Raw genomic sequence first — 14,021 nt, forward strand, 5'->3', positions numbered from 1 at the left:
GCCCGGGAAGCAGCGTGGAGATGCACACCCGCCCTCGGGGCGGCCGACATCGGCGCATGGTCAAGAACAGCCGTGCCACAGAGAACCGACACAGTAGGCCCGCCCAGAGAGGTGCGTGAACCATCCCGACATGCAGAAACCTCTGGGAAAACATGCCACACGGCGAGTCGCTCTTGGCCCTGCCCTTGAGGGCCTGAAAGGTCCGGAGTCAGCGGAGGAGCAACTGATGAACAAGGACTCCGAGAACAGGAGAGTACTGACGCCCGACAACTCAGAGGTCGAGCTGACTAGGGACGCGAGAGCCATTCGGGAGCCGGAAACCAGGAGGACCTTGCCCAATACCCGGGGAGCCGCCCTGGAGGCCGTTCTTCCCCTGACTGTGCGGGCTGTGGTAGAGGAGCGCGTGGAGCTCCGGAGAGGTCTGCACCGAGACTTCATGGATTACATGGGTGCCCGATATTCAGATTCTGTAGAACCACCTTCATGGAGAAGGAGGAGCCCCACGAAATCATGACTATAGAAGAAAAAGTGGACGGCCCGTTGCTGGACACTGGTGCTAGTCTCTCGGTCCTTCTTTTCAGTCCTGGCCTTCCTTCCAGCCATCACACCTCAGGGGAGTCACTGATGAGGAGGTAACCCGCTATTTTTCGCAACCCCGGGGCTGTAACTACTTGTTGGATCTTTTTTGCATTATCTTTGTTTTCCTGAGAAACCACTTTGAGGATGCCAACATGTATTGCAGCAGCCATTGATGATTTCCTACCAATCTGTCCATAACTCTGTAATGTTTGCATTGTTCCTATGCTATTTCATAAGTGGATGTATGTTTGTTACTATGTGTTTTCAACAACAACCACTGAGAATAGTCAGTGGTTATTTGATTGATCACTCATGTATAGCTCTATTTGTTTTCCCTAGAGATCACTTTGTAGAAACCTGGATATAGTATAACAAACATCGTTAATTTCCTGCCATTTTTGTCTGTAACTCACTATTATTTATCTATTTGTTTTCCTGAGAAACAATCTTGAAGATACCAATAGGTAAAATAACAACCATTGATGTCCTACCACTTTGTCTGTAATTTGGTGAATCCCCCTATTGATATGCTGTCTTTCTTTTACTCTTTAAAATAAAAAAATAAAATAAAATAAAAAAGAATAATAAATTGGATGGAAACCTGTATATGGGGCAAGGGAGAAATTAAACAAGCTGTCAGGAAATTATTCATTCTGATCCAACAGCCATTCTGAATCAATTTTCTAATATTTTAAATATAAATGTTTAATAAGTCAATCAATATCTACCTATTGAGTCTTTTCTACATGCAGCACTGTTATAGGAAGAGGATATATCAATGAATAAAATAAAAATTTCTGCCAGGCACAGTGGTGCAAGCCTGTAATCACCGCACACGGGAGGCTGAGGCAGGAGAATCATTACAAGTTCGAGACCACCTTGGGCTGCTACAAAGTGAACTCAAGGCCAGCCTGAACTGAATAGTGAGACCCTGTCTCAGAAACACACGCACAAAAAAAAGAAAGAAAAGAAAAAAAATGTATGCATGGAGCATATATTCTCATAGGAGACTGATAAACAATAACAATAAAAGTAAATTACATGGTATATTACAAGGTGATAAGTGCCATTGAAAAACATAGCTGGGGATGTAACTGAGTGGTAGAACAATTGCCTAGCATGCACAAGACCTTGAGTTTGACCCCCAGCAAAATACACACACACAAACACACACGCACATGCACACAGACACAGACACGCACAATAATGGTACTCAGGAAGGCAGGAAGAGAGGTTTAACTTGCTCACGGTTTCAGTCCATAATCAGCTGGCTCCAAGGCACAAACGTGAAGATGGAAGGGTTTGCTGGAGCAAAGCTCTTCATTCTTGGTGGCCAGGAGGCAGACCAGGACGAGGTGCCAGAGCAGAAGGGACCAGCAACTGGACACACCCAAGGCCATGCTTTTGTGATCCTCCTAGAAGTATACTCCACCAACCACTGAGGCTGATCCCCACCCAATCAAGCTGAAACTCTACCCTAACCACTATAGCTATACAAATATTTCAGGGAATAACTTTCCATTGCAAAGGACTTAAAATAGATTACACTCGCACCACTATCTCAAAGAACTCTTTGCCTAATTCTAGTCTCTCCAAAACAATGTCATATTTAGATCTGTGGTCCATTTTGAATTCGTTTTTAAGTAAGATTTTCTGTATTTTTTGGCCACTGATGCCAAAATTGCTTTTGTTGAAAAGGCCATCCTTCCTCCATAAAACTCTTTTACATCTTTGTCAAAAAATAGTTGTGAGACTCTCTGGATTCTCTTTTCTGTGCCACTGATCTGGATATATGTGTCTCTGCAAGTACCACACATTCTCACTACTACAGTTAGAGCCTAAGTTGGTTTGATTGGTTTGGTATTTTGAGACAGAGTCTCACTATATAGTTCAGGCTAGCTCTGAAGTCACTATGTAGCCAAGGCTGGCCTTGAAGTCATAGTGATCCTTCTGCCTCAGTTTCCCAGGGCTGGGATTACAGACATGGGCCACCAAGCCCAGTTAAAGTTGTTTTTGTTTTTGTTTTTTTTAATTTATTTATTTATTTATTTATTTTTGTCCTTTTGAGATGGTCTCCCTATGCAGTTCAGGCTGGCCTTGAGCTCACTTCGTAGCCCAGGCTGATCTCAAACTTGCAATGATCCTCCTGCCTGAGTCTCCTGTGATTACAGGCATGCACTACCACACCCAGCTAGCTTAAGTTTTTAAATCAGATAGCATAATTAGCCACTAAAGGATTTAAATAGTAACTTCCCTCTTTTTTGTTGTTGTTGTCTTTTTGAAACAAGGTCTCACTACACAGTTCAGGCTGGACTTGAGCTCACTTTGTAGCCCAGGTTGGCCTTGAACTCTTGCAAGGATCCTCCTGCCTCAGCGTTCAAGTGCTGGGATTATAGGCGTGCGCCACCACACCTGGCAGTAACTTCCCTCTTAAGTGTCACTGCACTGTGATAAGAAAACACTATCTGGGGCAAAGGAGATCAGGCAAAATATATGGTGGCTTAGACCAGGGTGACAACAGTACAAGTAGTAAAAATTGGTCAGATTCTTATAAAAATTAAGACAACCAAAGATACAGGATGGGAGAGAAATAGAAGAGTCAAGTATGATCCCAAGGTCTCTGGCCTGAGCAACACGGTACATGAAATGGCCACTGATTGAGGTGGGGAAGGATGAAGAAAGAGCAAGTTTTGGAGTAAACACAATCAGATACTCAGCTGCTAACATAGGTTTGAGAAGATGATAGATAGACGTCTAAGTGGACATGCGCCACAGGCTGGGACACAAGAATCCCGTACCCAGGAGAGTCATCAGTACAATTAGAGCCACGACACTGGATGAGACAGGGGAGAATAGAAAGCCTTTAGCCTTGGGGTTTTTAACACTGAAGTCAGAGATAAGAGAAGGCAAAAAAGGAGACAGAAAACAGGACCAAGGCAACCAGAAGGGGACGGCAGCCAAGAGCCCGAGCAGGAAGAGCACTTCCAAGAGGGTGACCGTCTACATCATGTCCTGCTGATAAATCACATTAGAGAACTGAGAAGTGACAGTGGTGTCACGGGAAATCTTGGCAAGAGCAACTCAGGTGTACTGGCAGGGTTTACAAGAGAACAGAGAAGATGAACTGGTGAGTAAAAGAAGAGGATTTTCAGACAGGAGGCTTAACAACCCTTTTAGATGCTCACTGCATAAGGAAGCAAAAAATGAGGAAATAATAGTCTGGGAACTTGAGTCCCCAAGTTGTAATGTGTGTTTTAGGACAGAAGGAAAAAACAGCATGCCTGAACACCGAGGAGAATGACCCAGTGGGATAAGCGGCGAGCAAAGGCACTTGTTCATGCAGAGGACAGAATGGCTAAGGAACTGTCTTTGGCTGACAAAGAGGAAACAGGACCTAATGCATATACAGGGACACTGGCCATGGAAGGAAGGGCCAGGACAATGCACATGAAAGTGCTTCCCTCACCAGCTGCTCTGCCCAAGTACACAGTAGACTTGCTATCAGTCCTGTGGTCCTTGCTCCTGAGATTATGTCACAATCCAGAATTTCACAACGGTCCTACTAGTGCTAAATGACAAACCCTCTGGGTCAGAATTTCCATCAAGGTCCAATACAACTACTGTGTGCCATTTGTGTGGAGGGGGTGGAGGGTAGAGGAGCAGTAAAGAGTAAGGTGGCATCTGCATTCCTCACTGGACTGGACTCCACCACTGAAGGAATCTCTGCCAAGCACTTGCCACGGGGCCGAGCAGACAGCAAGGGGAGGCCAGATGAGAAGCCTGCGCTCTGATGCAGAGACAGCAAGCACAGACAAGGAAAGCAGCAAGTCCTGGTGATAAAAGTGCTAGGAGAGACATAAAAGAGAAAGATATGACAGGAAGTTTGCCTTCTTGGGCTGGAACACGGAGCTGTGACCCAGAGAGCAGTGATCAAGGGGACACAGGCTGAAGGGAGAGCGGAATAGGGTTCTGAGGCAGAAACCAGCTGGGCTGCTTTGAGAAACAGAAAGAGCACAGTGGGAGAAGGGGATAGCAGTACTAGCTGAGCTGGAAAAGGCAGGCAGCCCTAACCACCCAGTGCTTTTTAAACCAGGGCAAACAGATCAGATTTTATTCTACATGTAACAGGAAACCACTGAGAGGAATGAAGCAGAGAAATGACCTCTTTCACAAGATGAAGTTTTGCTTTTTTTTTAATTCTAGGAAGTACATTCATGTAATGACAGCATCTGTGATTCAAGCTGAGAGCGCAGAGACCACCATCCACTGGAGGGAAGCAGGGGGACACCGGGGGCCTCCTCCACAGGGCCACGGCGAGAGGTGCTGGAGATGCTCAAGACAATGCCAATGTCTGCTCGGAGTGAGGAGAAAGGTGTCCAGACAACTTTCGTGGAGGCGTGACAGATCAGCAGCAGTGGAACATGGGGAGAGATGGGAGCTGAAGACAGGAAGCAGCGGCTGGATCCACTGAAGAAAGTCATCAGAGCAGCAACTTCATCAGATTTCCAGGCAGAATAAGCCCTCCCCGGCCAGTTACTTAAGGGACAGTATTCAGAACAACCTCAACCTCCTCACTCACACCTGATATCCACGTGAGCAACCTCTTCCTAAGGCCCTCAGATGCTGAAGAGCAGGCCCAGGGGAGAAGGTCTTCTGTGCCAGGAACACACTAGCCCAAGACTCTCAAAAAACCCTCTGAGAAGCAGGAAGGGAGGCTTCCCTCACCTTCTGGAAGGCAACATGGTAAACTGACAACAGATGGAATAAAATCTCTCCCTTTTATCTTCCAAGGGTTTGTTGTTCTCCACTATCAACATTTCCCTTTGTTTTTTCCCTGGTTCCTACAGACAATTCCCAACACAAGGCAAAAACCTCACAGCAAATAATGGCAGCTCTGTATCAAGGGGATGGTTTCTTTCTTTTAAAACTGTGCTGGCTCTCTTCAAAGCAGTTAGGACTTGAGCCTTGTTGGCAGTTAGCCATGAAGAACTGGGGCTGTGCTCGTTCCTGGCTGGGAGACTTGAACCAACCCACAGACTCAGAGGTTGTCTGAACATTAAAAATGCAAAGAAGGTCTCATGCATAAAAAAGCACTTAGCCACTATCTGCTACATAATGAGTGTTAATAAATACAATCAGTGTTCACTGACATACTGCTATTATTAGCTCACTGGGGAGTCTATGAGAAGGGAGAAAACGCTGAATGGCATTTTACTTAACACTTACTGATGAAAACAGAGGGAAGGGAACGTAGGCTGGCTGGACTCTGGGTCCTGCTCAGTGGTGGACACAGCTGCACAAAGCTTGATGGACAATTCCGCCCAACAAGAGCAGGCAGTAGAAGAGGCGAGGTGGGAACGGACACCCGCAAGGCTCTCACACATGCCTGAGTTCTTCTACTTCAAACAATGAGGAAGCCAGGTAAAGGGGGCCTTTCACTGAGCCCGGAGTGGTGGGTGCTAATCCCACCTTCTGCTTCTTGCTCCTCCCAGCAGTCACTCTGCTTCCTGTGCCTCTCCAGCGTGAGTGCTGGTGGGAACGCCATCATTTTGGCCTGGGCCTGACGAGAAGCATAACTCTGTAACTTCTATCCATCCTCCACAGCAATGTCAGCTCTACCTGAAGAGGCCATGTACTAACTGGCTGCACAGGCCACATTTTATGAATCGGGTTTGCTCCGTCCTATCTTCAACTCATTCTCCCGCTTCCCATGTTAGAATTCAGTAAAAGGTATAAAGAGCCAGTTAATAAATACACCTAAGTGTACATTCCCAGGAAAAGTAAGCTCAAAGGTGGGGTACATTAAGAAAAAGGGAATATCTTTGGGCCATCGCCATTAGAGTCCCGTTCAGTCTGTAGTCACCTCTGGTTGCGCTTCTGATAGCTTTGGATCTTTAGAAAGGAAAGTGCTAGTAATGATGACTAATGTCTTTCACAGGATAGACAAAGTATTACTCTCTGCAAGTGCACTCAGAAGAGACTGTACATGCCAAGGGTGCTAAATTTTCTCTGCATTCACTTTCTAAAACACATACCCAAATAATTTAAGAGCAGAGGTGGACAAGCAATATTACAAGCAAGTTTCTCAGTTACTAAGAGAACTAAGAGCCAGAAGAACAAACTCAATGTGTGAGCCTTTATGTATGATCACTAGGACCACAGTATTGCGGGGAGTTGGTAACACATATCACAATACTATATTAAGTACACATCCTTTCACCCAAGAATCTCACTTACAGGGATTTACCATACGGAGTAATCAGTTATGATCCATCTACACAATGCGGTAGCCAGGAACAATATGATCAGGAAATGTATGATCACTGAAATAAAATGGCACCCTCAATAGAGAATTCAGTGACAAAAACGGCAGGTTACCAAACAGCACGGAGGGACTCTTTCCATAATTTCTGTACAAGATATCCATAAGCAAACATGTATATACACAGAGTTCTCTGGAGCACATCCACCGGTTGGTTCACAGTGTCCACCTCTGGGGAGTGGAGTTTTAGACAGTTTTGACTTTTTCTTTGCACTTTCCCATATCATGCAATTCCTTACAGGATCATGTATTCTTCTCCCCCACAAAACAACAAAATTATACATATTTTACAGTTCCAGAAAGGAAATGATTTCTAATTATGCATAGAGCATATTCCTGGAAAACCAAATTTGAGGTAAATGTTTGTATTTTGACTTGTTTCTTTTACTACAAGCGAACATCATAACTTCTGAGGTATGTTTTCTGAGATAAACATGGATCTACCACAAAAATTAATGAAAAAAGCCAGACGTGGTGGCACATGTCTGTAATTCTAGCACTTGGGAAGCTGAGGCAGGAGGATCGTTGAGAGTTCCAGACCAGCCTGAGCTACAAAGTGAGCTCAAGGCACGCATGAACTGCATAGCGAGTCCCTGTCTCAAAAAGACATAAATAAATAAATAAATAAACAAACAAAAAAGTATCATACTCTACCACTGAGCTATATCCTCAGCCCTCAGAAAACTTTTTAAGCAAAATATGTACAGTCCTGAGTGCCTTCTCTTTACATACTTTCCCAGTGTTTTCACATATATCACTTCTCCTAGTGTTCGCAGACCTGAGGGGGACGTGAATGACAGAAAAGTCACCGTTTTGGAAGAAATTGATTTGGAGAACACCTGCCTAATTACCTGCTTAACAGTAAGTCCAGAGCTAGCTTTCCTGAGACCAATCCAACACTGTGCTCTAAGTATTGAATAAGATCAGGGTTGCTCACACTCCATTAAATCAAGTAGAAACTTGCTGTAAATACATTATCAGCCAGGGGTGATGGCGTGCACGCCTATAATCCCAGCACTCGGGAGGCTGAGGCAGGAGAATCCTTGCGGAGTTCTAAATAAATAAATAAATAATCTACAATAAGTAACAAATAGCATGTTGTTTATTTCTTGATTTACCTATGCTGGCTGGCATAACCTGTTTTCTTTCTGTATAATTTCATCTACATAAACAAAAAGCAAAACTTAACAGGGTTTTTTTTTTTTGGTGGGATTTTTTTGGTGTTGTTTTGTTTCTTATTTCAAAACAAAGTAGCTGGGCGTAAACAAAGTAGCTGGGCATGGTGGCGCATGCCTGTAACCCCAGCACTGGGGAGGCTGAAGCAGGAGGACAGATGTGAGTTCCAGGCCAGCCTGGGCTAAAAAGTGAGCTCAAGGCCAGCCTGAACTGCATACTGAGACCCTGTCTCAAAAAGACAAGGAAAAAAAAAACCAAACCAACAAAATCAAAACAAAGTAGCCTCTAGGAACCTGTTCACAAAAGTATCAACAGGTTACCAAAAAAGAAAAAGTAGGAACACATAAGGTGGACTTGTGAGAGGAGCTATTGCTACCTGTTTATCCAAGCTGCCTAAGTGACTGTAACCAGTGATCCTTTACATTGTCCTCCTATGGATTTCATATTTTCTAAGTTATTTTTTACCAAACTATATATATTAAATAATACCAAATATTCATTCTGCATTAATCTAAAGCACATGTAGCAATCCATGAAAGCTTTTAGTAGCATGAGAATAAAACCCTAGCTAACTTCTTGCAAAAAGTAAAAGCATTTAGTATGTTAGCTCTAAAAATGGAAATCCTATCAAAGGTAAAGATACGTGTTTTTTAGAATTAAAGAAACAAAGCCTGAATATGCATACTCTCTACCTTGATCTCTGGGAGATCAGGGTCCCCCAAGCTCAGAACCCTTAATCTATACAATTTAGGAAGCCACACTCCACAAAAAATAACAAATATTAAATTTCCTACAAGACCTGTTTAAGCCTGTAAAAGCCACAGTGAATAAAGAGCCAACAACTTTTGTGAGGCAGAAGGCTGTCAAAGACTATTTTAAGATTCAACTACAGCAGTCACTCAGAATCCCCAAATCAGTACAAAATATTCTTTTTTTTTTTTTTTTTTTTTTTTTGGTTTTTCTCCGGTACCGGGGACCGAACTCACGACCTTGAGTTTGCCAGGCAGGCGCTTTGCTGCTGAGCTAAATCCCCAGCCCCAGTACAAAATATTCTAAAGAACCAAATTCCATCTTTAAAATAAAGGGAGGAAGCATAACTCGTACAAATTTTCAGAGAGGAATCTACTTCATATATTAAACACCCACTGACTTTAAGTGAAAGTGATAACTAAATAACTGTAATAACATCATACAATGATATTTCCACAGGTCTTTTGAAAAGTGAATAAATGGTGCTGCCCAATTACAGAAAGGGAAATATAACTACCCTTCCATCTTGTAATGGTTGATACATTGTGTCTACTCGAAAAGTTTAGAAACTTAACTGAGTTTCAGCAGAGGACCTCACTGCAGAGGACCAGGGTCCTCACTTTGTAAATATCCTGAACCTGTGCAAGAGGAAGGCAGAGATGGACATAAGGAAAAGAGGAAAAGAGGCTTGCTCACCCCTCTCCATGCTCCTGTGGCTTTTGCTGTCTTCCCCTACCTTGAACTGTTGCCCCCTGCCATACCACCCTGCCTTGGGGCCCCAGGTTACAGACTGAATCCTCCAAACTGTGAGCTAAATAAACGTTTCCTTCTTTAATTTTGACAGTTGGATGTTTTTTTCTTAGCAATGCCAGAAAAGTAACCAAGACATACTCTAAAGGACTAAATCTTCATTTCAAATAATTCTCCCTCAAACTACTCTAATCATTAACCCAGCTAAACATACAACCAGATATCCAAGACTCAATTTCACAAGTACAATCTAGAAAACACTCAGGACTGAAACCAAAAACCAAGCTCAAAATATGTAGGCAAGGACCACAATCTTGTCTGGCAGGTACCAGGAAGTAGCCAAACACCTGCTGCAATTTAGACTAACCTCACTAATAAGCCTGCCCTCCCTCTTAGATTTCCAGCCCTCCCCCTGAACAACAGAGAAGAGCTGATTTCACGAGGATAGAGCTCATATTGCATAACAATTAATCTTCAATCTCTTCTAATGTACTCAGAGAGCCCAAAAGCCAAGGCCACGCTGGGAGTAGGAAGCCAGCAACTAACACACTGCATGAAGCAAGAAATGGCCACAGAGAGTAAAAACAAATAATTAAAATGGCAAATGGAAAAACATGTCAACCAAAGGCAGGATGTGCACAGAAAGAAAAGGCCTCTTCTAAATTCCAAGCCCCTAGAACACGATGGCACAGAGTGAGCCAGAGATGAGAAAAGAAGTTCAATGCCCTAAGACCCCTCCAACCTTTAGTCAACAGAACCAAACCCAGACTCGTGTTTCTCACAAACTCAAGACTCCTCACAAGGGCTGGGGATATAGCTCAGTGATATAAGTGCCTGCCTGGCAAACACAAGGTCTTAAGTTCAATCCCCAGTACCAAAGGAAAAAAAAAAAAAAAGATATGGGCATAAACATTAGAGCTGGGGATATAGCTCAGTAGGCACAGTGCCCGACTGGCAAGGTGCTGAGTTTGATTCCTGGTACCCCATCCCCTTAAAAAAAAAAAAAATTGGGGCCCAGGATGTAGCTCAGTGGCATAAGCACCGACCTGGCAAGTGCAAGGTCCTGAGTTCAGTTCCCAATACCAATGAGTTCGATTCCCAATACCAAAAAAAAAAAAAAAAAGACTCCTTACACTATTCTACATGGCTGTCTGATTTTCAAGGGTCACCCCTCTTCCTCCTCATGTGATTTGAGATGCATTCTTCCCAAGTCACTTTCAAAGACAGGGTCCTGAAAACTTTGCAAAGGAAAGAATAAAAGTACTTGTTTTCAGCTGATGTACCTACTGACAAGATTGTTCTCATCCCTTCCAGTTTTGCTCAGAAAAGTTTTGTGCAACCCACTCCCCTTTCTTAGCTCATCTGAACAACATGATTTTGAGCAAGTTTATTATTACATCTTATTATTACTAATAATCTTTTCTTCCTTATGTATGATCTCCTGAAAAATTTGCCATTAAAAGTTGTGCACAATGTTTTAGAGCATTGATTCTCAGCGAGGAGCAACTGTGTGCCACTCGGGGCATCTGGCAATGTCTGGGGGCTGCTGTCACACTTGGGGAAAGGGTACTGGGACACCTACCGGGTAGAGCCCAGGAAGGCTGCTCAGTGTACTGCAATGACCAGGACAGACCAGAATGAGGAATTATCTGGCCCAAAATGTCAACAGTGCTAAGATCAAAAGACCCTGCTTCAGGAGAAGGTACAACAAGGTAAGTTAGAATGGGTGTGTGTGGGGGGGGGAGGTTCTTCATAATATAAAACATCCTAATATTCTTTTACAAATGCTACTCTCTTGAATAGACAGAATGGAACAGAAGAAATTATCTTACAGTTTCAGCATTACATATACCATCGGACAGGGAGAAGGGACAACTGTACATGAAGCTCAGAATTACACGGGCCCAATGTCATCATCACCCAGGACTGGTAGTTTAAGAAGCTACAAAGGGCACATATGCTCTGTAGCTCAGAAGTAGGGAGGACAGATCCGAGTCCATACTGTAAGCCATTCCTAACTAAATCAGAACACTATTCTATCTTCTGGCACTCTGCCAAATGACAACTGCGAAGTAAAATGTCTTACCAAGAAACATCAGCTCTAATCAGTAAAAAAAAAAGCTTTTCTGGTTTTGTCCTAACTCTAGCATTCCCTGAAAAACAAAAATCCCCTGATGTAAACTGCAATCCGGCTAAAATCAGGTCTCTATTTTTCTCCGTCCCTCCCACAAAACAACAACAGCAGAACACACTGTGAATTATTCCTACAACTCTTCATTCTCATTTACTGGGGGTGAGGAGTGGGAAAGTGCTGTGGTTCAAAAACTCCCCCAAAGCAATGAAATACATCCAGAAGCAGTAAAGCCAGTTACCAGAAACACCCTTAGACTGTACAGCAGAAATTAAAATTTAATGCAAAGAACCTCAGCAAAGGAATGTCATCCTTTAAGTTAAGCAAAATTATTTTACAACTCCCAACGTTGCTCAAGGATCAACTCCTACTGCTGGCGGACTTCGCTCCACTGCCTGTCCTCTTCCCTGGCACTCCTCAAGCACACACCACCGAGTGCTGACCCTGGATGTCAAAAACCACTGGATGAAACTGATTAACCCCGAGCCCCTGCTAGGTGAACACAGGTAAGTGCAGGCGTGGTCCGGAGAGTGGGCCCATGGATGTCACCGGAGAGCAGTCTGGACCGCCCCATCGTAACTCCGACCCCTGGGACCTTTCTAGCTTGAACCTACATTTCTCGGCATCTCCACCTGGCTGGTACCACAAGTCCACTCCGGAAATAACACTGGTGGTTCGACCTCAGTCCCAGATGGAGATCAGCCTATTCCATCTCAAGGAAAAAAGAGGCCTTTAAAAATCCCTACGTAGGGGCCGGGGATTTTAGCTCAGCGGCACAGCGCCTGCCTGGCAAGCTCAAGGTCATGAGTTCGATTCCCGGTACCGGAAAAACAAACAAAAAAAAATTTTTTTTTAAAAAATCCTTACGTAACTGCACTTTCTCCTACAAAGTGAAGGGTTTTGTCCTAACTCTAGGGAGCGTTCTAGGATTCGCCCACACAAGGTCTCGGGAGCCGGGTCCCGCTCTACAAGCACTCCAGACCATACCGCGGGCTAAGTGGCTCAACATCAGGCCTGGTGGCGCACGCCTGTAATCCTAGCACTTGGGACGCTGAGGTAGCAGGATCACCGTGAGTTCGAGGCCCGCCTGGGCTATATAAAGTCTAGTCTAGAATATATAGCGAGGCCTTGTCTCAAAAGCAAAATGCACAAATAAAATGGTTCAAGCGGCAGTGAAGCTGGCATACGCTCCCGGCGAGCACATAGGTGCACAAATGTGCAGGCGCGGGGACCGTCCCCAGGTGTGCACACACAAGTGCGCACACTCCAGGCGCAGACCCGGCCACACCGCCCCGAGAGACTGGTCGAAGAACAGAATCCCCAATCCCGGGCCCTTTCCCCGCGCCCCTGCCGAGGTCGCGCTCTTCAACTCACCTCTTCCAGAAAGCGGGTCAAATCGTACACCTTGTGGTGCAGGATCACCCAGGTGCTTTTGCTATCTTTGTGCTTCTCAATCTCTTCCAAGGTGTAGTACTTTACAGCCTGGTCCTCCTGCCCGGCCATGTCGGTAAGCAGCGAGACACCCCAGGTCCAGAACACACAGCCGCGCCGGGTGCAGCACCGAGCACGTCTCAGCCACCTCCACCTGGGACATGCTCTGTGGGTCCTGGCCCCGCGCCCAGGACTGGGCGGAGCCGCAAATGGAGCCGGGCGAGGTGCACCCTCCGAAGATTGGGCAGTGTCCTCGTCACTCAAGGGGCCCCGCCCTCGACCGAGCCTTTGCTCCAGCCCCAACGCGCCCCGCCCAGTTCGCGGATGTTGATTGGCTACGGGAGCTGCATTACACAATCACCCGTTACCAGTGCGCGGAAGGGTGGGTGCGGCAGGTTTGGTTGAGACTGCATAGCGAGCTGCGAAGAGGTTCTCCTGCGGGTATGGGCCCCGGTAGCGTGCTGGGGACAGGCACTTGGACCCCTGCAGTGCGGGGTGAGGCAGACAACTGGGTAGGGGTGGGCTTCTGCAAACTTCATCCTCGCGAGGGCAACCATAGCAGCACAGGGGCGTTTCCTGATGAAATCCTATCATCTGTCCTGGCCCACGTTTTGTAGCAAGTCCATAGACTGGACGCGGTGGGGAAATTGTTAACAAGCACAAACGATGTGAAAGAGAGCCTCACATATGTTAGAAAAATACGAAGTTTCTCAACTTAACGTCTGTGAATCAATTGCCTTGCCCCCAATAACCCACTTTGCTAATTTTGCTCCCTTGGCCTTTCCTCGTTCTCCCAAGGAAAACACAAAATCCAGGGACATTGTTTTCCATAAACAGTAGAAGCGTCTGAAGCAGCTTCTCTGCTCTTGACTACTGCCATGG

General features: G+C 45.2%; 1 protein-coding gene across 1 annotated transcript in view; it reads right to left on the reverse strand.

Annotated features, from left to right (window-relative positions):
• LOC102012144 (cytochrome b5) overlaps positions 1-13,331 on the reverse strand; it is a 37,233-nt gene extending 23,902 nt beyond the window's left edge. The window contains exon 1 of the mRNA XM_005373076.2: positions 13,083-13,331. Coding sequence (XP_005373133.1) covers positions 13,083-13,211 — 129 coding nt within the window. The 5' untranslated portion in view covers positions 13,212-13,331. The remainder of the gene's footprint in view (positions 1-13,082) is intronic.
• Positions 13,332-14,021: the final 690 nt, after the last annotated feature.

Source organism: Chinchilla lanigera, unplaced genomic scaffold (genome assembly GCF_000276665.1).
Source record: "Chinchilla lanigera isolate Chin_1 unplaced genomic scaffold, ChiLan1.0 scaffold00001, whole genome shotgun sequence".
Taxonomy (NCBI): Eukaryota; Metazoa; Chordata; class Mammalia; order Rodentia; family Chinchillidae; genus Chinchilla; species Chinchilla lanigera.